At 53.8% G+C, this 23,673-nt stretch overlaps 1 protein-coding gene across 5 annotated transcripts in view; it reads left to right on the top strand.

The window, feature by feature from the left end:
• Nucleotides 1-23,673, top strand: part of CCDC88C (coiled-coil domain containing 88C) — a 142,144-nt gene that overhangs the window by 94,226 nt on the left and 24,245 nt on the right. For all 5 annotated transcript variants that reach the window (XR_009695460.1, XR_009695461.1, XM_061159293.1 and 2 more), the window contains 10 exons: nt 1,440-1,624; nt 5,579-5,716; nt 7,414-8,463; nt 10,739-10,866; nt 12,353-12,494; nt 12,895-13,083; nt 14,978-15,139; nt 16,266-16,543; nt 19,965-20,108; nt 22,231-22,417. Coding sequence is in view for 3 of the 5 variants with exons in the window: in XM_061159293.1 (XP_061015276.1) it covers nt 1,440-1,624; nt 5,579-5,716; nt 7,414-8,463; nt 10,739-10,866; nt 12,353-12,494; nt 12,895-13,083; nt 14,978-15,139; nt 16,266-16,543; nt 19,965-20,108; nt 22,231-22,417 (2,603 nt within the window). In the remaining 2 variants the exon portion in view is untranslated. The remainder of the gene's footprint in view (nt 1-1,439; nt 1,625-5,578; nt 5,717-7,413; nt 8,464-10,738; nt 10,867-12,352; nt 12,495-12,894; nt 13,084-14,977; nt 15,140-16,265; nt 16,544-19,964; nt 20,109-22,230; nt 22,418-23,673) is intronic.

The following is a 23,673-nucleotide window of genomic DNA, read 5'->3' as shown; positions in this document are numbered from 1 at the left end:
GAGTCCGTGACACAACCTCAGCCCTTTCTTTTGAGAGCTTTCGTTCACGTTCATTTCTCCTCCTGAATAAGTCCCATGACTTACCTAAAGTCTTGCACTCGCTGGTGGCAGGAAGAAACTGAGAACTCCCGTTCTTCCGCACCGCGCCCCCTTTCTCCGTATGCATTTGAGCTATTTGAAAGGAACCAGCTAAGGATTCCCCAGCCCCCAGGTCACGGACTGGTACTGGTCCCCGTCCCCTCTCCTACCCTGGTTTGTGGAGAAATTGTCTTCCATGAGACCAGTCCCGCTGCCAAAAAGGTTGGGGACTGCTGGAATAAACAATCTTCCTCTTTCTATCTTTAGCTTATATTTTCATCACATTTAGGTGTTTTTTTGTTTTTTGTGTTTTTTTAGAAAACAACCAAATATTTGAAAATGAATTAATATACCCTTAAGAAACCCCTCAATCAAAGAAAATAATCAAATAGGGATTAGGAAACAACTGAATCATACGTAGAAAATTTGTACTATGGGTATATCAGTTTGTGGAAGGAAACTTATACTAGAAATACTAGAAAAGTAAAATTAATAATGTTTGTGTTAATTTTCTTTTTTGTACTTGTAAAGGGTGAGATTTATTTTTTAAATTTTTATTGGCATGTAGTTGCTTTCCAGTGTTGTGATAGTTTCTGTTGTACAGCACAGTAAATCAGCTATCCATATACATATATCCCCCCTTTTTTAGATTTCCTTCTTACACTTAGAATTTTTATTTTTATTTATTTATTTTTTTTCCATTTATTTTTATTAGTTGGAGGCTAATTACTTTACAATATTGTAGTAGTTTTTGCCATACATTGACATGAATCAGCCATACTTAGAATTTTTAAAGCAATTTACATACACTCTCGCATTTCTTCCCCCAATGTAATCATGAAATTACAAAATGAAATCTCCGTTCAGGGGACCTTACCCAGGGATGGCAAGTACTGGGCATACGTACCCACGGAGCCTTCTGCCACCCGTGGCAGACATAACTAGTCGATTACCGTGCCCCTTCTGCTGAGCCACCCAGACTCCCGTTGCTCTCAGAGCTGGCATGGAAAATGTTGTCTATTTCCCATCTCTCTTAGTTTCTAAGATCCTAGAGTTGTATGGTCATGTGAGCCGCTTGGTAAAAAATGGTTCCCAGCAGTTGACACGATCTTTAACTTTTCCATTGGCGTCTTCGCTGTAACCTGCTTTCCTCTGAAGCTCTGGGCCCAGCTGAGCTAGCAGAGGACTGTCACTGTCGGGGGGACTTTCAGGCACTACCTGTGACAGTACCATGTGAAATGGAGGGGACCCCCCAGCCAGCCCCTGGGACCCCCTTCCTGGCCCCTGAAACCGCGGCATGGGGCGCCTGATGCCCCTGGCTCGCGGCTGGAGCCCGGAGCCGACTCGGCTTTGTGCTTCAGCCTCCAGGAAGTCGTTTGTGTTCGAGCTGAATGAGTGCGCCTCCAGCCGCATCCTGAAGCTGGAGAAGGAGAACCAGAGCCTCCAGAGCACCATCCAGGGACTGCGGGATGCGTCCCTGGCGCTGGAGGAGAGCAGCCTCAAGTGCGGGGAGCTGCAGAAGGAGAACCAGCAGCTCAGCAAGAAGGTAACCAGGCCGGGAGTCGGGGGGGATGTCGGGCAGGTGGATACCCCTCCTCCAGTCTGATATGCTGTCTGGAGGCTGGTAGGGAGACAGGTATAAGTGAGGATGCTCAGCTGGGAGGAGAGCAGAAGCCAGTGCAGCCACAGTTGATTATAACACAAGAACAAGAGCAGTCATAGAAAGCAGTCAGGAGACAGCGGGGCTTGTGCTTGCACAACCTTGAAGGTGTGACCTCTGTGTGCCTCCTTGTCTTCATCTCTGAAATGGGGTTCATGGGCTTCCCATCTAACACATGTTGCGAGGACTTGATGGGTTAGTGTATGTGAGGGGTCTGGTATGTAATAAGTGTTCAGTGAGAAGAAACCAGTGGACTCTTTGAAAATAAAAAAAAACCTTAGGATGGGGCATAGGGGAGAGGAAGCAATGATGTAAGACATACACACATATATGTATGGGGGGTAGGGACCATTGGTGGACATTTTTGGGCCCTGCTAATGGTAAACAGGAGCAGTGCCCACCCCTCCATCTGGGTTTATGGGATGGAGAAGAAGAGAGGGCCAAACTGCATTTGCCTTTCGGGACAGCTGCTGGGTCTTCCCAGGAGCACGGCAGATCCCAGACATCTGGGAGGGCAGACAGAGGCTTACAGACCAGTCTTCGTTCTCTGGTTACAGGGATCCCCATTTGCACCAGGGATTCAGTCTCAGGTGCGGGGAGGGCCATTGAGAGGCTAGGGATGGCTTCCGTGGCTTTGGCCACTCCAGGTCAGAGGGCATCTGTACATCACAGTGCCATGGCACAATCACACTGAAGGCTCTGAGCACAGTAGCTGTCAGCGTCCAGCTGAGGGTGAGCGCGTGAGCGTGCTTGCTTGCTGACCACCATGCAGGCCTGGTGCTTTCAGCTGTCCCACCTGCCCGTGAGTCCTGCCAGCATCATTTACTGAGGCTGCATGGGCAGTGAGAGACACTGGCCACAGGCAGAGACCTGGGCTCCACTGGTCCTGACTCTGCTGGTCCCTTATCTCTGGGCTAGACTTGGGACAGCCCCTCCTCCTGTGACTGGGTCTCTGGAGCCCCCTCATGGGACCTCCCAGGCTCGATTACTCACTCTTCTCATCCCTTTGAAGCCTGTGTGCCTTGCAGCATGTCAGCCCACAAATATTTTGTCCCGGCTTCGTAGGATGATAGATAACCCCCACCCCATCCCATCTCATGCCATGTCTCAATGCAGAACAGCATGGGGAAGGCAGCTAGATGGTTTAGGTTTTTTAGATTCACAGGGGCCTAGCACAGGACATGTCTTTATAAGTGGCATTTCAACCTCAGCCAAGAGGGAAAGAATCCACCTTTAGAAAGATGAGAACCATTGGCTCCGCAGGTCCTCACAGGTCTGCTGCACAAAGCCCATGATGTAATAGCACTGGCCTGGCTCCCAGCAGGCCACTGAGATAGATGACCGCTTACGCTTTTCTCAGCCCTGGTGGTCCACGCCGGCCCCGCACCCCTGCACAGAGGAGGTGCAGTGGGTGTGCCCACCTGGCCGTACTCCTCAGCCCCCGTCTCTCTGGTCCCACCCTCCTGCTTCCTCCAGGGTCGGTTCCCTGGTGGGACACCAGCCCTCTCCTGCCACAGGCCTTAAGAGACAGGGCTTGGCACAGAGTCCCTAGCAGGAGGGAGGTGTCACAGTTCCCAGACCCATGCTGTGGCCAATGCTGGGAGCCCTGGGAGGTGGCCTTCTGCCCACCAGAGTACCTCTTGCCATCTTACTTGGCCTGCCCTCCATCTGACTGACCCTGTCCTGGCGCAGCAGGTGTGGTTTCATGTTCTCCGCGCCCCCCTTCCTCCCGCCACACACACACCCCGAGTCCGGCACTGACAGGTGCCCCCTGATGATGGATGGGCAGACACCACAGCCCCGGCTGGAGGACTCACCCCCAGGCCCCCTGGACCCTCATCCGGTTCAGTTTGTCAGAATTTCCTTTCCCTGGCCCCAGCCATCCCACCGTCCTGGTCTCCCCATGCAGTGTGTCTGGGCACCAGCTGGCACTCCTCAGTCAATCGGTGAGACCCCAAGTCTAATGGGGGCCAGCCCGGCTCTCGCATTCCCCACCCAGAAGGTCACGGGCCCAGAGGAGCTCAGTGACTTGCCTGAGCCTCACAGTGAGGACACAGCAGGGCTGGAATACACCCCCACAGGTCAACCCCTACCCTGCACTCCTCTTTTGAGGATGACTCAGACACATGCCACATCATACTGTACTTTTCTGTTGGCCCCAGCTGGGGCAGGCTCCCCCGTCTTGGGGTCCCTGGCTTGAGGTAGGGGGCTGAGGTGCTGGCAAGGTGATGTGACGACATGAGTATGAGCCCTGCTCAGCCCAAGTCTCCCCGCTGGTGGGGGAAGAAGCGTGCCCACTGCTTCCTCCCGTGGAGGTTTGAGAGCTCCCAGACCCATGAGCCAGGAAGGAAAGGCACCCCCCACTCCGCGCCACCTGTGGACAAGTAGACAGAGTCTGCCCACGGGCAGCGATCCTTCAGGAGCTTTGGATACCTCTCTGTGCAAGGCCCCGGCTCAGACGGGCTGAACTGCAGCAGATCCAGGCCTGCAGCTCACCGGTGTCACTGGACATCTCGGGGTCTTACCCCAGAGGTTGATTGATGGCCTGGGGTCCGAGATCTTTCAAAGCTTTGAGACCCATCTGGTGTTTGCGATCTATCTTTTTAGAAGAGCTGTCCCAAACCAGCATATCAGGATCCCTTATTGTTTAGTTGCTCAGTCATGTCCAGCTGTTTGCGATCCCTTGGACTGTAGCCTTCTAGGCTCCTCTGTCCATGGGATTTCGCAGACCTGAATACTGGAGTGGGTTGCCATTTCCTCTTCCAGAATCCCTTAGGACCATGTCAGAATGCAAACCGGCTGGTCAGAAGGTCTATAGGTGGTGAGGCCACGCTCTCGCAGGAAGGGGCAGTGAACACCGCTGCACCCGCTGCCTGCCAGCACATGCCAAGCATGATGCAGTGACAGGCTCATGAGGATGCTTGCTGCTGATCCTGCATCAGTTACAGAAACTTGCTTGTGGTCACGTTGTTAGTAGGGAGGGACTGGAATCTGAACTCTATCCCTGTAGCACCAGAGTCATGCCTCTTTCCAAGTTCCAGTCCCCCATGCTGAGGGGTTTGGTGTTGGTGGGAAGGGGACAAGCAGCCTGGACACCCTCCCTGCAGGCAGCAGCAGGGGCTTCTCCTGGGAGCCCAGTCTCAGGTGCTGCCCTGGACCACTGAGTAAGAGCTTGCGTCCACCACCTCATCCAGGTGTTAGGCACCATACAGTAGTAGTTTCTGTTTTAGGAAGGTCAGGCTAGTGGATCTCAGCAGAAGGGCTTGGTGTCAGGGAAGTGATGGTGGTTTTCCGGGGCAGAGGGAAGGGGGTCTGGCCCCGGGCAGGCAGCGGCAATAGAGAAGATTGGGTAGAGAGGGCAGGGCTTGGGGACAGAATTACTGGAGGGTGAAAGAGGAAGGAGGGGTGTGTCCGCAGACCTCTCTGCACATCTGGGTGAACCGGAGAGTCACCGAGTTAAGTCTGCGGGGCGTCCAGTGGTGGTGGCCCCAGGCATGTGGTCTGACCCTCAGGACAAGGGACAAGGCCTGAGATGGGAGAAAGGAGGCCCAGGGGCACTTGGGCCCATGGCATCGAGGATGAGGAGAGGTGGGCTGGAAAGAAGCTGACCGATGGTGCCCATGGCCTTTCACTTCTATGAGCTGGAAATGCAAGCCGTGGGCTGGGGGCTGAGAGTCGAGGGTGTCTGGAGGTCCCTTCAGAGCAAGGCCGAGCCGCTTTCCCTCGAGAAAAAGGCCCCATTCAAGTGTTTGGTGGGGCTGACGGGTTTTGAGTTGGTTTTAAAACATAGATTGCTTTGTGAGGCTCACTGCTGCCCGTCTGGGTCTTCTGGCTCCGCAGATTGAGAAGTTACAGACCCAGCTGGAGAGAGAGAAGCAGAGTAACCAAGATTTGGAAACCCTGAGTGAGGAGCTCATTAAAGAGAAGGAGCAGCTGCAGAACGACATGGAGACCCTGAAGGCCGACAGAGCCCGGCAGGTAGGTCCCCTGGGAACGGATGCCTCTTCTGGAGCTCCCGCCTGCAGGAGGGAGAGTAGTCCAGGATTTAGCCATTTTCCGGGACTCTGTAGAGGAAACGCGGGTGACCAGGCATCTGGCTTAGCTGCAGCTCAAACCAGATGCTCTCAGTCAGCGCTGGGGTGGGTGTGCCCCCTCCCCACCCCAGTGGGGACGCTGGCCGAACCTGAAAATGAGTGTCATGACGGGAGGAGAGAGGAGATGCTCTTGGCATGTGGCGGGCAGAGCTATACGTCCAGCATCACACAGGACAGCCCCGCATAACCAAGGAGGATCCAGCTCCAGGTGTCCATAGCACCATGCTGAGCCCCTGAGGTTTATTGGTGGGAGGCAGTCCAGGGCTGGTGCGGGGGCTCTGTGATGCCGGGCAGGTACCCGGCTCTCCTCCTCCTCTGCCAGTCTTAGCTGGGGCTGCCGCGTGCCCTCAAGGAACGGGAGAAAGAACTGGAGGGTGAGGAGCAGAGGGGCACCCCCCCACCCCCTGGGTCCCTCTGTTACCTTCACTGGTCACACCCAACACGTGACTACCCCCTACCTGCGAGGGGAGGCTGGGGTTTCAAGTATTTGAATTTTTCAGCTGCTGAGCTGGAGCAAAATAGAGGGGATGGGATAGTGCCATGTTTGGTGAAAAGACAGGCGGGGTCCCTGGCCGGATGTGGCTTACGTGGAAGGCAGAAGGTGACAAGCCAGGTGATCCCAGGCATGTGCTCTGGAGGGAGTAAACGGAGAGAATCCTGCTGGGTGCAGGCGCTGAGGAGTCGGGGTGCAAGGCTGTCCCTGAGGGGCTGCCGCTCATACGCTGAGCCCTGGAGGACGGGGAGGAGTCGGGGATGCTGAAGGCCAGGGGAGGACCGTCCAGGGCAGAGGGAAGACGGTGTACAGGGGCTGCGGGTGAGGACTGGCCTCGGGAGCCCGCAGAGGTGGGCGGCCAGGATGAGCGTGCCTAGGCAATCAATTGCCATCGTTTTCAGTAAGAGGGAGAGCTGGGTTTCCGTCTCTACATCTTCCTGGCTGCCCTGAAGGCATTCTCACTTGAACTGTCTTCCTAAGGGTCTCCATGCTCTTCACCTCGTGTCCATGTTCGCCCCTAGGAACTTCAGGGATTTTTTTCAATTGAACTATAGTTCAGTTCTGGCGCACAGCAGAGTGATTCAGATATACATGTGCATGCGTGCATGGGTCTCTGCTTAGTTGCTTTAGTCATGTCCCACTCTTTGCAACCCTGTGAACCATACCCCGCCAGGTTCCTCTGTCCATGGGGTTCTCCAGGTGAGAATACTGGAGTGGGTTGCTATGCCATCCTCCAGGGGATCTTCCCAACCCAGGGATCGAACTCGGGTCTCCTGCATCTTCTGCATGACAGGCAGAGTCTTTACTGCTGAGCCACCGGGGAAGCCTGTATGTGCAGTGTGTGTGTATAAAAAAATATATGTACACATATATGCATATACTTTTTCTATACTCTTTTTCCATTGTAGGTTATTACAAGTTATTGGAGATAGTTCCCTGTGCTGTATAGTAATACCATTAGGACTTCAGCAGGGAATGGTCTTTTAGGGCCTGGGCTTCAGTCACCAGATTAAACCAGACTTCAGCCCCAGAGCACCACAATATGCTTGTGCAACAGCCAATGTCTCTCCCATCGTGTCTTCCCCCAGATCAAGGACCTTGAGCAAGAAAAGGACCATCTCAACCAGGCGGTGTGGACGCTGCGGGAGAGGTCGCAGGTGGGCAGCGAGGCCCGCGCCAAGGATGTGGAGCAGGAGAACAAAGCCCTGCTCAGGACGGTGGCGGAGACCAGCGGCCGGCTGAGCAGGCTGGAGCGGGAGCAGCAGCAGCTTCAGCGGGCGCTGGAGCAGGCGCAGGAGAAGGCGGGCCGGGCCGAGGCGCTGGAGCAGGAGCTGGGGCGGCTGGAGCAGAGGGCCAGCGCCCTGCAGGTGGCGGGCGAGCGGGCAGAGGCCGCGGAGCGCGAGAGCCACGGGCTGGCGCTGGAGAACCGGCAGTTGCGCAAGTCCCTGGACGCCCTGCAGAACGTGTCGGTGCAGCTGGCCGGCCTGGAGCGGGACAACCGGCAGCTGGACGAGGAGAACCTGGAGCTGCGCCGGATGGTGGAGGCCATGCGCTTCACGGGCGCCAAGGTGGCCCAGATGGAGCGCGAGAACCAGGAGCTGGAGCGTGAGAAGCAGGAGCTGAGGAAGAGCGTGGAGCTGCTCAAGGCGCTGGGCAAGAAGTCGGAGCGCCTGGAGCTCAGCTACCAGAGCCTGAGCGCCGAGAACCTGCGGCTGCAGCAGAGCCTGGACAGCGGCGGCCAGAAGGCGCAGGCCCTGGAGCGGGAGCTGGGGCAGCTGGAGGCCGAGAACCAGGGCCTGCGGCGGGACCTGGAGGCCCTCCGGCTGGCCCACCGGCAGCTCGAGCGGGCTGAGCAGGAGCGGAAGGCGCTGGAGCAGGAGGTGGCCCAGCTGGAGAAGGACAAGAAGCTGCTGGAGAAGGAGGCTCGGCGGCTCTGGCAGCAGGTGGAGCTCAAGGACGCCGTCCTGGATGACAGCTCCGCCAAGCTGTCCGCCGCAGAGAGGGAGAGCCGCGCGCTGGACAAGGAGCTGGCCCGCTGCCGGGACGCGGCCGGCAAGCTCAAGGAGCTGGAGAAGGACAACCGGGACCTCACCAAGCAGGTCACCATGCACACGAGGACGCTGACCACCCTGAGGGAGGTGAGCCGGGGGCCGGCGGGGTCGGCGTGATACATGGTGCGCGCTGTGGGATAGAGGTGGGACGGCGGGAGGCCCCTGGCGTGTGCCCCCCGCTTCGAACCAGAATGACACCCAAGAGCATGAAGAGGAGATAGACGTGACCTGTTAGGATCTGACTGCCCGGAGACAACCAGTGCCTGGGATATTTTATTCCATTCTTTTCCTGTGCATTTGTGTATACACTCACTTGGTACCCTACTTTCTACACCTCAGCCCTATTCTGTTTTTCACTTACTTTACCTTTCTCGTTACACTAAATAGCTTTCAAGCCACAATTTCTAATGGCTTTGAGGTAGATTTACTGTGATTAATTCTGTAGATTTACTGTGATTACTTCCCTGGCCGCTCAGACAGTAAAGAATCTGCCTGCAGTGCAGGAGACCTTGGTTCAATTCCTGGGTCAGGAAGATTCCCTGGAAAAGGGAATGGCAGCCCACTCCAACATGCTTGCCTGGAGAATTCTGTGGACAGAGGAGCCTGGTGGGCTGCATTCCATGGGGTCGCAAAGAGTCAGACACGACTGAGCGACTAACACACACTGACACACATTTTCTGGACAATCAGATTATTTCTGAGTTTTCCCACTGTTTTATTTATTTTTGTAAAGTCTTTATTGAGTTCATTGCAGTATTGTTTCTGTTTGTGTTTTGGTGTTTTGGCCGAGAGGCATGTGGATCTTAGCTCCCTGACCAGGCAGAGCTGGGAACCAGGGAAGCCACACCCCCGCACTGGACCACCAAGGAAGTCCCTCCTACTATTTTAAATAACACTGGACATCCTTGCGCACGTACACCTTCACAGATAACCTGTTTTCTTAGGACATACACCTCGAAGTGCAATTACACTTAAAAGGGTCCAAATTTTTAAGTCTTGGTGAACACCTGTCTGTCTTCTCCCTGGTATTTTTTTTTGCGTGGTCATCTGGGCTTTCCTGCATGTGTTAGGATGAGTCGCTGCTCTGGTAAATGACTTCAGCATCTGCCTGGCCCGTCACAGAAGCTGGGTCTCCCCACATGTGGGAGTTCACTGTGGCTGTTCACAGGCACCTGTGGCTCAGCTGTCCCACGCTGGACCTACCTGCAGCAGGTGGATGCGGAAAAGAAGGACCGCACTTCATGGGGCAGAACTGGGTCGCAGAGCTGTACCTAACTGCTGGGGAAGCTGAGAAACGTTCTATCCGTGTGCTAAGGAAGAAAAGGAAATTTGAGAACACAGAAAGTTTTCTGTGTTAAATATATATATATATATTACTGACTGTCAGTGCAGGCAGATCACCATGCTGTGGGGGAGAGACGACACACCAGCTCAGGCAGTAGCCCCTGCCTCCATAAGCGTTGGTTAGGGTTTGCTGCAGTAACGATCGACCCCAGAGTCTCAGGGGCTTATCTCCTCCAAGGCTGGTTTCTCGTGCGAGTCCAGGTGACTCTCCAGGGAGCCTGTCCTCTGCTGGGGCTCAGTAGTCCAGTCTGCTTTGATCTTATGGCTCCCCCATCTCAACGTGGAGTTAGGGCGGTTCCCGCAGCAGAGGTGAGGCAGCTGGAAGGTCATCCACTGGCCCTTCCATGCCACACCTGGGGAACATTCGGCGAACATCACACCTGGGGAACATTCGGCGAACATCACCCAATGTGGTAGGGGTTCCAGGCCTTGGGGTGTGGTACGTGTCCATGTGAGGGCATGTAGCTATGTCACCGGGCAGAAATTGGTAGCTGCCTGGAAAACTACAGAGGTGTGGACCAGAGTAAGTGAACTCCTAGGTGAGGTCAATGTCCAGTTTCGAAATGTAAATCAAAACCTAAGTCTAAAAGTAAAATCTTTCTCCCCTTTATACTTTTTTCTTATATTCTAAATTCCCTGCAGTGGGCATTTAATTACATCACTTCATAGAAAAGGCAGTCGTGTTGGAAGAATTCAAACCTACTCCTCCAAGGTCACCATAAATGGTATCTCAGAAGCATGTCTGGATGTGTTTGGAGGATGTTCAGTCCTTCCCGGACACACTGCTGCGTGGTCTGGTGTCCTGAACCCCGGGGCCTGGGAAGGGGTGTTCATCCCTTCCCTTTAAGACATCCTTGGGGTCAGCTGTCCACATAGAACCACCCACTCGGCCCTCAAGACACCCGAGCTGGCCGTGACTCGAGAAGATGGCTGCTCCGCCCTAAGATGGGCCTGTGTCTGTCTCTCTTGCCGCATCTGCTGGGCTCCTGGCCCACACTCGTCCTCACTGTCCCCACAGGACCTGGTGCAGGAGAAGCTGAAGAGCCAGCAGCTGAGCAGTGAGCTGGACAGACTGAGCCAGGAGCTGGAGAAGGTCGGCCTCCACAAAGAGCTGCTGCTGCAGGATGACAACAGCAACGGTGACACGTGAGGATTCCCCCGCCCCACCCCGGGTGGCTGCAGCAGTTCGTGTGCCCCGCACCCCGCAGGCTCCACACCCCACCCCGCCCCCCGTGCTGCATTTACTCTCCACACCCGAGGGCCTGTTGTCACATGGGGCCTTCTATCCCAGGCCTCCTTCCTGGAGGTTCCAAGTGCGGAGTGGAAGGCGATTTCTTCTTTTGTCCAATAAAAAGGCTTCCTGGTTTTTTTTTCTAGTTAGGCTCTTTCAGGGTAGTTTTAAATTCACAACAAAACTGAGGGGCAGGTACAGAGATTTCCTGTAGACCCCTGCCCCCTGACATGCGCACCCTTTCCAGCCATCAACACCCCTCCCACCAGAATGGTACATACGTTACACCGACAGGGCATCATCACCCAGAGTTCACAGGTGACATTGGGGTCACTCTTGGTGTTGCATGTTCTGTGGGTTTTGACAAATATATAATGACATGTATCCACCCCTCTGGGGTCATACAGAGTGTTTTCACTGCCCTAAGGGTCCTCTGTGTTCCACCTGTTCCCTTCTTCCACCAGCCCTTTGATTTTTTTTAAACTCAGCCTGCAATTCTTTCTTTCTCTCTTTCCTTCTCTCCTGTCCTTCTCTTTTTCTTTCTTTCACTCTCTCCCTCCGCCCCCCATGCTGGGTCTTTATTGGGCTTTCTCTAGCTGCAGTGAACAGGGGCTCCTCTCTAGCTGCATTGAACAGGGACTCCTCTCTAGCTGCAGTGAACAGGGGCTCCTCTCTAGCTTCAGTGAACAGGGGCTCCTCTCTACTTGCCGTGCATGGGCTGCGCACTGCGGTGGCTTCTCTTGTGGAGCACGGGCGCAAGGGCGAGCGGGCTTCAGTAGTTGCAGCACGTGGGCTCAGTAGTTGTGGCCCACGGGCTTAGTTGCCCCGCAGCATGCAAGATCTTCCCAGATCAAGGATCAAACTGGTGTCCCCTGCATTGGCAGGAGGATTCTTAACCACTGGACCCAACCCTTTGATTTTTAAAGTTGAACTGTTGCTACTTTGCCTGCAGTGCTTTCCTGAATCATTTCGCTTTTCCAGGAAATCCAGCATCTTGGACTTTTGCTGGACTTGTAACCAACATGATGTCCTTTTGGTGTGGTGACAAGTCCACAGAGATTTACCACTTACCTAGCACTATGATCTTGGATGGATTCCTTAACCTTTCTGAGACTCAGTTTCCCCATCTGTAAAATGGCCACAATAATACTTCTCTAAGATGGCACCTGGAAAACTATAGCCATGATGTTTCATTTAAGAGTGTCCCAGATGTGTCTATATCAGGAGTCCAGGGAAGGGCTCTGGGTGATGGTGTTTGGCTCCTACAGTCCTTCTGGGCCACATCCTGCAATGAGATGAAGAAACCAGCTTAATGCAGGAGGGCCTTGTGGGCAGCTGGGAGACCGGGAGCTTGTGGGAAGAAGAGACAGATAAATACTACCATGCATTTTTATTTTTCAGGAAATACAAGATTTTGGAGAGCATAAATGAATCAGCTTTGAAAACAACACTCGCCATGAAAGAAGAAAAGATTGCTTTCTTAGAAGCGCAGGTAGAAGAGAAAGCCAGCCTGAATCACCAGCTGCAGAACGAGATCCAGGTGGTAAGAGCAGCGTCCCCCCGACCCGCCCCAAGACGGGCCAGGGGTCGTGGCTGTGAGATGCCTGCCTCACCTTTCTCAGACCCTCACCTGGGTGGCAGAGGGGCAGCCTGGATGCCCGTTTCCTGGAGCAGATGTTCATGGAGTGGATGCCCAAGGCTCGGGAGGGAGGAGACTGGCCACGGTCATGTAGCTGAAGTCGGGGCTGGGTCCCAGCGCTGCCCTTCAGCCCCGTCTACAGGGAGGGGGTAACATGTGGAATGGAGGCTGTGTGCGCTCCCCCCAGGAGCAGAGGCGGGTGCCTGGCGGGTCCACGCCAGTGTCGGGTGTGGACATGGTTTGGTGCGGGGGGCCCCCAGCCAGGCCCCTTCCTCCCCCAAGTCCACTTTCCTTGTTCCTGCAGCTGAAGAAGGAGTGTGAGATCCTCAAGCAGAGCCAGGAAGGAGGGACACAGGCGCAGAACTCTTTCAAACACCCCATGGGGACGTCAGTTGAGGGTCACCCAGGGAAGGAGCCCTGGGCGCCTATCCACAAGGAGGCCACGATGGAGCTGCTGCGTGTGAAGGACCGGGCCATCGAGCTGGAGCGCAATGTGAGTAGGGAGAGGCCGTCCATGAATGGTCACATAGGTGGAGCAGGAATTCCTATCACCAGGAAGGACCCCGGGGCGGCAGGAGCTGTTGAGATTGACGCAGGTCTCATCAGCCACTTATTGTATTTCCTGGCAGGTCCTGTGAGCTCCTTTCCACTTGAGATCCCTTCAGCCTTTTTGTCTTCTTTTTTTTTAGTGAGCATTTGATTTATTTATTTTAAATTGTTCATTTATTTCTGGTTATGTCAGATGTTAGTTTTGGCACACGAGCTCGGTAGTTGTGGTACATGGCATAGTTGCCCCATAGCACGTGGAATCTTCGCTCACTGACCAGGGATCAAACCTGTGTCCCCCATGTGGGAAGGCAGATTCTTAACCACTGGACCACCAGGGAGGTCTGCCTTCAGGCTTTCTAACTGAAAGGGTGTGTGCCCATCTTCCCTGAAGTGCACTCTCTGCCTCCCAGCACATCACTGGGCCTGGAGCGTCTACACGCACACTGTTTCCATGGGGTTCTGTCGTTCAGTGCTCTGCGTGGGGTTGACTGCCCGTCCACCACGGTCCTCCACCTGTTTTCATGAATAAGATTTTATTGGCCCACAGACACACCCTTGGCTTCCATGTTGTGTGGACCTCCCTTCCCATGGTGATGGTGGGGTTCAGTGTTGAAACAGAGACCACACGACCAGCAAACCCCCAAATATTTTCTGTCTAGCCCTTTACAGCAGAGAAGGCAATGGCACCCCACTCCAGGACTCTTGCCTGGAAAATCCCATGGACGGAGGAGCCTGGTGGGCTGCAGTCCATGGGGTCGCTAAGAGTCGGACATGACTGAGCGACTTCCCTTTCACTTTTCACTTTCATGCATTGGAGAAGGAAATGGCAACCCACTCCAGTATTCTTGCCTGGAGAATCCCAGGGACGGAGGAGCCCGGTGGGCTTCTGTCTATGCGGTCGCATAGAGTCGGACACGACTGAAGCGACTTAGCAGCAGCATCAGCAGCCCTTTACAGAACAAACTTGTCTGTGCATGTGTAAACCCTTGACATCCTTTGATGTCCCCCAATGGCCTTATGAAGTAGATAGTGATGGTTTTCATTTGACAGATGAAAAAGATGAGATAGAGTGTAAGAAACTCGACCCTAAGCCCTGTACTGGTAAGGGACAGGCCACGACCACAACCCACACGTCCCAGCTCAGTTGGTGGTGTATTTTGCTTGGCCTTTATTTGCCTCACAGAGCATGAACCGCCTTAACCTACCTGCTGTCACCCGAGTGGGATGAAGCTGTGGCCACAGGCCCTGACTCTCTGTCCTCTGAGAGCTCAGACATGCATTCTCAGGGTGAGTGACAGAAAACAGAGATGCATTAAAGACAGAAAGCTTTAAAGAAAGCAGCTGTGACTCCAGCTCACCCTTGTCGCACACTCACGTGCTCAGGTTCCTTGCAATATTCCCCATCGTGTGTATTCATTTCTATCATGAAAACATGGACAAAAACTTTTTTTTTCTGATTCTGTTGTCTTTCTAAGAGGGAAAGTGTTACTTCTCTTACTTGATGGGTTCCGGCTTTGGCCCCCAAAACATTAACTCTTGAGGGTTCCCATTCCCAACAACTCAGGTCCCCGCCACCAGTTAGCAGGTACAGAAGAAGTGAAGTGAAAGTCACTCAGGTGTGTCCAACTTTTTACAACCCCATGGACTATATACAGTCCATGGAATTCTCCAGGCCACAATACTGGAGTGGGTAGCCTTTTTTCTCCAGGGGATCTTAGCAACCCAGGGATCAAACCCACGTGCGCCGCATTGCAGGTGGATTCTTTACCAGTTGAGCCACAAAGGGAAGCAGGTACAGAACTGGCATCTGATTGGTCCCATGCTTTTCCCTCCCCCAGAATGCAGCCCTGCAGGCTGAGAAGCAGCTGCTCAAGGAACAGCTGCAGCACTTGGAGACCCAGAACACGGCCTTCAGCAGCCAGATCCTGACCCTGCAGAAGCAGAGCACCTTCCTACAGGAGCATAACACCACACTGCAGACGCAGACGGCCAAGCTGCAGGTGAGGGCCGGTGGGGCCAGCCCCACAGGGAGGACGCTCCTTGTCTCCTAGAGACCGGCCCAGCCCTCTCACGACTCCCAGCCAGCAGGACAAAGCAGAGGGAGAGTTTGGGGTTTCATTTTTAGCAGATGCGTTGTACACCATGGTTCCTAGTCTCAGGATCTTTGAAAGTAGTTTTCAGTGATTGAACCACATGGCTGCCCAGGCTAAAAAAAACTTCATTTCCCTGCTTTTACTTGCAGTCTTGTCTGTTTCCCAAAATCTCTTTCTTGAGATGTTCTTAGGAATTTCTTGGAAAAAGAGATTCTGGAATCAAATAAGTTGAGTTCAACCGAGTCAAGCACGTTTCTTTACCCTAGGACCTGGCAGAGTCTTTCTGAAGCAAATGTAAATTTTTCATCTCCACGAGTGAAATGGAGCATCAAGTGTCTGTTGCGAGCATCTAGCCAAACGAGTGTTCTAGACCGTGCATTTTAAGATGTGGATATTTATTAACAGTTAATAGATTGTGAAAAGAATTATTCATTGCAGTTTCTGAGAAAGGGATTTGAAAGTATGTAACTTATGGGTCAGGGACAATAAACAAGAGACTGGCAAAGAGGTTGGGATTTGTTCTAGCAAAATACAGAAATAGGGTATTGGTTCATAGTTTTGTTTTGTTGGGGTTTTTGGTTGTGGTTGTTGGCTCTTTGTCTCATCTTGATGTTAAGGTAATTAATTCTGATGTCAGAATGAGTTAGGAAGTGTTCCCTTCTCTGCAGTTCCTCATAATTTTGGATGTTGGGTGGGTGTTCTGTAGCTATCAATTAGGTTAAGGTAGGTTGTTCAGGTATTCTGTATCTTCAGTGATGCTCTTTTAAAACTAGGCTTTTAAGAGTATTCAAAGATGGTATCCAAGGAGCTTATTCATAGGTAGGGCCTCATTTGCCACCGAAAGTCACATCTGTGGAGAGGCTTCAGGACCAAGCATCATGTGACAGTCTGTTACACCGTCCGGCCTCCCCCAGCCATTCCTCAAGTCTGGGTAGAACGGTCCTCGGTCCCAGCTGGGTCTTTACCTGCCCCGGGGTGGTGGGGGTCCCCGCTGCCTCCGTGTCAGCCTCTGTCCCCGCCTCCCTCTCGGCAGGTGGAGAACTCCACCCTGACCTCCCAGAGCGCCTCGCTCAGCGCCCAGTACGCACTGCTGCAGAGCCAGCAGACGGCCAAGGAGAGCGAGCACGAGAACCTGCAGAAGCAGCAGGAGCAGCTGGCGGCCGCCTACCAGGCGCTGCTGCAGGATCACGAGCACCTGGGGGCGCTGCACGAGCGGCAGGCCGCCGAGTACGAGGCGCTCATCCAGCAGCACAGCTGCCTGAAGACCCTGCACCGCAGCCTGGAGCTGGAGCACAAGGAGCTGGGGGAGAGGTGCGTGCCGGCGGCCCCCGGGCTGTGCCCCTCCATGCCCCTCGCGTCCCCTCTTGGCCTGCGGCTTCACGCCGTCTGGGCACTGGAACTTTCCCCAAAGGGAAGTAAACCAAAGTCTCCCTCGGCGGTTTGTAGTGAGAGCCCCTGGAGAGCGAGTGGCCGGAGGATCCCCAGGGAAGAAGGGGGGTCGCGGCCAGTCCCGGCTGAGGGAGACTGCTTGTTGGCCTGGGGTCCCTGCTCCCCTGCGGAGTCTCTTCTTCCCTCTCTCTTCTCTCCAAACCAAGAATAAGGAGGAAGTTCACCATAGCAGCTCATGTACAGTGATGCCTCTCACCCCGCCTTCTCAGTTCTTTTCTTGCCTTTCAAGGTCTGAGCTGCATTTTTTTTTTAACCTTTTGCTGTGGGGTCGCTCAGTCGTGTCCTACTCTTTGTGACCCCATGGACTGCAGCACGCCAGGCTTCCCTGTCCTTCACCATCTCCCAGAGCTTACTCAAACTCATGTCCATTAAGTCAATGATGCCGTCCAACCATCTTGTCCTCTGTTACCCTCTTCTCTTCCTTCCCTCAATCTTTCCCAGAAACAGTCTCTTCTAATGAGTCAGCTCTTCGCATCAGGTGGCCAAAGTATTGGCGCTTCAGCATGAGTCCTTCTAATGAATATTCAGGGTTGATGTCCTTTAGGATTGACCGGTTTGATCTCCTTGCTGTCAGAGAGACTCCTAAAGAATCTCCTCCAGCACCAAGAGTTTGAAAACAACTTTTAATTTTAAGTATATAAGAAAGTAAACAGAATGGTATAGTGAAGCCTCTGTAGACCCATGACTGGCCTCGGCAGTGAGCGCTCTTTTGCCATCTTTGTTTCATCTTTACTTTCCACTCTAGCCCTACACTTTAAGATAGAATTTACATACATTGAAATGCACAAGTCTTCACTTTGCACTGTTCACAGCTCGTGGGTCCTGGGTTTTGTGTACATTCAGTCAACCAGCATCGCCTGAGCGCTTGCCCGGCAAATCAGTGATTGTCCCAGGCTCCTGGGCAGGGGTGGCAGGGCCCATCACACCCGGGGACAGGTGTGATGTGCACATGGCTCTAATGCAGGAGGGAGAGTCTCTCTAACACTTGGTGAGGGCGAGTGGGTTGGGTGAGCAGAAGCACTTGTCCTCGCCATCCGCTTGTGAGATGGCCCGGCTGGCAGTGTTTCCCTTGACTCAGCCCTACGATGCTCAGCGAAGCCGCAGTGCAGAGCGTTTCATCACAGACCAAGGGGAGGGTGTGGAGCCAGCAAAGCTGCGTGAGGGTGCCTGATGCTGCTGTGGGCCAGGGGTGATGACATTCATTCATCCACTCACCTGGTGCTTCCTTTTTGCCTCTGTCTGGAGTCCTCCACTCGCTTGATCCACCCAGATCACCGTCCTTGAGGGCCTGCTGAAACGTCTGCTCCTGTGAGACTGCTCCTTCCAGCCTCCTTGTGCCTTCCATACCCACGCGGTCCTTTGTACACACCTGCAGCGTGCTTGGTGCTGAGTCTAGACGGGTAGGGGAGGCACCCTATTTACTAACAATGTGGAGTGGGAAGTGTTCACTCAGCTCTGAAGCTAGCACGATGCCCAGCTCTCACCTCTCCTGTTCTGTGTTATAATAACGTCTTATGATACTCTTCATGTGTGTTCAGCGGGGGAAGGCTTTGCAGGTGGCATTTGGGCTGGAGTTCTTCGTTGGTTTTCCTGTAGCCCTTGGCTCAGTGCAGCACAGAGCCAATGGTTAGCCAGTGCTTGTTGGACAGGCTAGAGGCTCTTTGGGTCTGTCTGCGGTGGGACGCCAGGTTCAGGAGTCTGGGTCCCTGGCACACAGGGACAAAGGCTCTACATTCATTTCCTTTGACACTAAAATCTTTCTAAAAAGCAACTAAAAAGCAACTTTGACACTTGCTCTTTCATTCTCTTAACACGTATTTATTGAACGCGGTGCCTCCTTCCACTGGGGACTTGGTGATGAGCCAGACTCGCCCGGGCCCTGTCCTGCAGTGGGGTGGTGACCGATGGTCAGAGAGATGCTGGATCAGTGCGCTGTCCCAAGGCGCTACAACAGGGAAGTAGGAGCCAGGGACCCTCATGGTCAGCCCACAGCCCTGGTTTGTCAGACTTGGGATGACTTTTCCCAGAATCATTAACCTGCCTGAGAAAGATCACCCCAGAAAGCCAGGCAGAGCCGCACACTCAGCACCACATCAAAGAGCCTGTGCCCTGTAAAGGCCACACAAATGTCTGCCTTTCTAAACAGAGGCCGGAGCAGGTCTCGAGCTTGATTCCCGCCCATACAGGCAGAAGCCTGGGCTCCAGTCACATGGTCCATGTACTGCTGATGGGGGGTGGGAGGCGGGGTGGGCGGCGAGTCTAGAAACGAAGACTGGAAAAGCCTGGACTTGGGGACTCTTAGGTCTTCATGAGCTCAGAAGGTTCCAGCAGATAGAAGGGGCAACCAGGGCTTATCAGGAACTCCATCCTTGTGCTCTGCTGAGCTCCAGAGATGGCTGTGCAGAGACAGAGGAGAAGTATTAAGGAGGCATGTGGAGGGGGAGGGTGAAGTCTGGGTCAGGGGAGTGTCTGGTGTGTGAGTGTGAGAACTACTGACCTCTGGCAGCTGCCCAGACACCGCCCCCCCTCCCCGGGAAGCCTCTGCTCCCCGACCTCAGGGCGAGGCTAGACAGGAGCAGGAAGGGATCCCCCACCCCACCCCCATCCCTGGCAAGCAGGGATTCGCAGCTTTATTAGCTGTTACCTGTACTGGAAGCCAGCTGTTCATTTTGTGATTTCTTTGAAATCTATTTGTGTTTAGTGAACCTAGCTGAATAAGTGGCTCAGATGGTAAGAATCTGTCTGCAGTACAGGAGACTGGGGTTCAATCCCAGGGTCAGGAAGATCCCCTGGAGAAGGGAATGGCTGCCCACTCCAGTATCCTTGCCTGGAGAATCCCATGGACAAAGGAGCCTGGTGGGCTACAGTCCATGGGGTCGCAGAGAGTCGGACACGACTGAGCGACTAACACTTTCTTAGTGAACCACCTGCTTATTTATAATCCCTAAGAGAAGGGCATAGGATTTAGAAGACATTGTTCTGGAGTTCCAGGTGAGCCAAGGGAGGAAGGGTGCGATGACAGGGGATCGAGGGGACTATGGAGGCTTGTCGGGTGGGAGGAAGGGACCTCCTGGCTCTGGGGCTGGAAGAGACCCCCAAACCGCCCCACTGGGCACTGCCTCGCTGGCTGCTGGCTCGGACTCCTCTCAGCCGCCACCCTCCTGATTCCCTGCCATCTAAGCCTCGGTCCCCGTGGAGGAGGCTCAGGTCTTCCGGGGTGTGTGTTACCTGTGGGGCCAAAAGGCTGGGGAACGGGCTGCCAGCAAGGTGTCCCCTCCCGCAGGCACAGCGACATGCTGAAGCACAAGGCGGAGCTGGACGAGCTGGAGAAGGTTTTGAGGGCCGAGAGGGAAGCCCTGCAGCAGGAGCAGAGAACGAGCGCCATGGCCGCGAGCGAGAACCAGAGGCTGCGGGAGGAGCTGGACAGGTAAATGCTGGGGCCCCGGGGCCCGCCTGCCTGTGGGCAGCGGCATCTCACCCACTCAGCGCCCCCTGAGGTCAAGGGTATTCCTGGTCATTGTGTGTTTTACAGCCCATCATGCTAACAGCTGGTTGGTAATGAGGTCACCAGGAATGGTGCTGGGATGGAAGGACCAGTGTGGTTCCTGGGCCAGTGTGTCCAATAAGCTGGCGGTCCTCACCTCCCGCCCTGAGATGACGATTGTGTCAGCCACAGGCACATTCATCATCTCACGGGCTCCCTGTTTATGAACTCACCTCCATCTGTAAGCCCCAAATCAGCACTTGTGGCGCTTTTGAGGACATGCCCAGGGTGGCGGGACATTCGAGGTGCCTGACACACACGTTTCCAGCTAAGAATGCCCAAGGTATTTGATCCCCGCAGCCCATGCTGCAAACGAGCGTCCTTTTCGTGGCCTGTTTAGAACCATGGTTTTCGTGGGTTTGTACTTTTTGGTGACAGTTTCGCCATTCAACAACTTATTAATGGGAGTTGTATTAATAACGTCTTTTATTACCTAAACATTATTGACCAGAGATGTTTCATTATTCACTTAAATAACAAATCGCCGGCCACAGGCATTAGTTTCTGCAGAACTCCCCCAGGCAATGATGTGAATGGCCCCCAGGTTGGATGCCGTCTCCTGTTCCCAAGTACCGGGCTGTGATGCACACTGCAGAGAGGACAGGTGTGGTGGATAAGCTTCCTTCAGGCATGAGTACATTGCTGGTGGCTGTGAGCACATCACAGGCAGAAACCACACTGAATGAGGTGTGTCTTGACCAGCTGACACAAATGTGTGACCAGGTTCATGGGAACACACCCCCACGTTTCTCCCTAAGAGCTGGTTTAGTGTCTTGGGGACCTTAGACTGTTACCACCAAGAGTAACAGGAATCTACAGAATCATTGTGTGTGTTAGTCGCTGAGTCGTGTCCAGCTCTTTGCAACCCCATGGACTGTAGCCTGCCAGGCTCCTCCGTCCATGGGATTCTCCAGGCAAGAATACTGGAGTGGGTTGTCCAGGGGATCTTCCCGACCCAGTGATAAAACCCAGGTCTTCTGCATAGCAGGCAGATTCTTAGCCGTCATAGAATTATTATCATCCATTTTTTGAAAATAGATGAGGGAGCAAGCTGGGATTGAATGGCTTGTCTGGGGCCGATGCTTGTAGTCAGTGGCAGAGACAGGATTTGAATCGGGTCTCTGGCAGGGCCACATGATGCCACTTCCTCCCCACATCCTTGTCTTCATGGGTACAGAGGACTGTGGGCTCAGGTGCCAGGCAGGTCAGGCACGTGGGTAATGAGTGCCAGCCATAGACCAGACAGCAACATGGAGAAGCCACTCGGTCTCAAGGTGGTCAGCTGGTAGGCAGGCCTGGGCCTCCAGATTATCCTCTTGTTTGTGCTTGTTGTCTTAAAAGAAGGTGGACATTTGAATGTTGATGTGAAACTTCCACAATTTTAAATGTTGACCCCCTAATTCATTTAATCAGTGAGCTAAAGACCCATCTGCGTCTAAATCGAGTCCCTGAGCTCCTGGTACTTTGAGCTTTCTGTTATACATCCTCCCCTGAGAAAGCCCAGTTAGATAATAGTTATGATGATGATGATAATTTTAGCAGATTTACATAATACCCCAGCATCTCGTACTTTATTTATCTCGAGAGTTGAAATTAGAAAAGGAGCTTGGAACTGGGAAGAAGAGCTGAGCATAGACAAAGAGTTTTAGAGCATCTTCTGGTTCAGTGTTTAAAAAAATCTTTCAGCAGCAGAACCCTTTTTTCCAAGGAGGCAGATATGCCAGAGCCTTAACTACAGAAGAGATCATAACAGTGATGCTCTGTCGGAGTGGGTGTCTGAGCCTGCCTGTGCTGTCTGCCCCGGCACAGGGTGGGGGCACCAGGGCTACCTTCACAGGACCCCAAAGAATCCAGCTTGAAAACCACTGGTTTTGTTCAACTCCCTCGTTTTGAGGCCCAGAGAGGTTGTGGTTTGGTCTAAGGTCGCACAGCTGGGACAAGGCCTGGGAAGGCTCTTCGGCCCTGAGCCCTGTGGCTCTCCGCTCCCCCCCACCACCACCCCCAGGGTCAATTTCCTGCACCACCAGCTGAAGGGGGAGTACGAGGAACTACACACCCACACCAAGGAGCTGAAGACCTCGCTCAACAGCTCACAGCTGGAGCTGAACCGCTGGCAGGCCCGGTTCGACCAGCTGAAGGAGCAGCATCAGAACATGGACATCTCGCTGACCAAGCTGGACAACCACTGCGAGGTGAGGCCTGGGGCTGGGTACTGGGGCCCCAGGACACCAGAACGAGTCCCCTGGGGTGACAGCCCTCTGGTTCAGCAGGGTTGAGATGGGTCCTTCTTGGTGCATGTGCTCTGAGGACATGAGTGAAGGTGGTCCAGAGGCTGAGAGGAGGCCAGAGGTGTCTGGGTGGGGGAACAGACATCTCGACTGGTCAGGATGCATACAGAGGCACCATTGCATCTGATCTTTGCCTTTTGCAAAGGGTCTGAGCAGGTGCAGCCATACAGCCAAATGCTGTGTTATTCCTGCCCTCTTGGCTGTGTCCATGCTATTTTTCCATTTCTTTTCATGTAGTAGCTACAGTCTTCTAGAGAAATGTCACAGGTTTTTGGTTTTTGTTTTGTTTTTTTTTTTCCATGCTGGGGTTTGGCTGCGTGGCTCCTGATCCCAGGGTGGTCAGGTTGCAGCTTACACACACATTCCCCCAGTCTCCAAAGGAGCAGAGCCCTGCCTTCTGGTGCACTCGGTTGGAAAGTACTGTGTTCGGCAGCAGACCTCTCTCAGATGGAGTTGTAAGCAGAGCCCAGGACAGTAAGACAGAGTAGACAGGGTGGGGAGGAGTGGCCGGGTCCCGCCCCAGCCCCGGGATGGCCCAGGACGGCCAGGACCCTGGACACAGCTCCTCTTGCCCTTTGTTTGTTGAGAAACACTCCAGAGGGCTCCTTTGGGCTCTCGGTAGTCCCATGGGGCGTCACAGCTGAGGAAGAAGAGGCCAGGGTGCCAAGACGCCCGAAGGCCCCTCTGGGCTGGGACTGGGGCCTGTGGAGGAGGCGGGGGCCACGACACAGGCAGACACTGTCCCGGGGGGCCCCGCCGCCATGGTCTGTGCCACACAGGGCCATGCTTCAGGGTCTCCGTAGGGACTTCAGGCCAGAGCCTGCTGCCACCCAACCTGTCTGAAGCCAAAGCTTGTCGTTTTGCTGTACGCCAACCATCATAAACATACTCTGGAGCAAGAGCTGTCCGTCCTCAGCCCAAAACTCAAGTCCAGCCCATAAACCTGTTTCTATATTGCTGTGAACTCAGAATGACTTTTGCATTTTTATAATGGTTGAGAAAGTGGAAAAAAAAAAATTTTTTTTTTTTGTGGCAAGTGCAAATGCTGTGACACTTAAATGTCAGCGTCTGTAAGTCAAGTTTTATTGGAGGTCGGGCACACCTGTGCATGTACGTCTTGTCTCTGTCTCTCACCTGTTGCAACAGCAGAGTTGAATGCT

This window comes from Dama dama, chromosome 13, assembly GCF_033118175.1.
Source record: "Dama dama isolate Ldn47 chromosome 13, ASM3311817v1, whole genome shotgun sequence".
NCBI classification, from domain to species: Eukaryota; Metazoa; Chordata; class Mammalia; order Artiodactyla; family Cervidae; genus Dama; species Dama dama.
The sequence above is the reverse complement of the archived record's forward strand: the minus strand, read 5'-3'. Positions and strand labels throughout refer to the sequence as shown.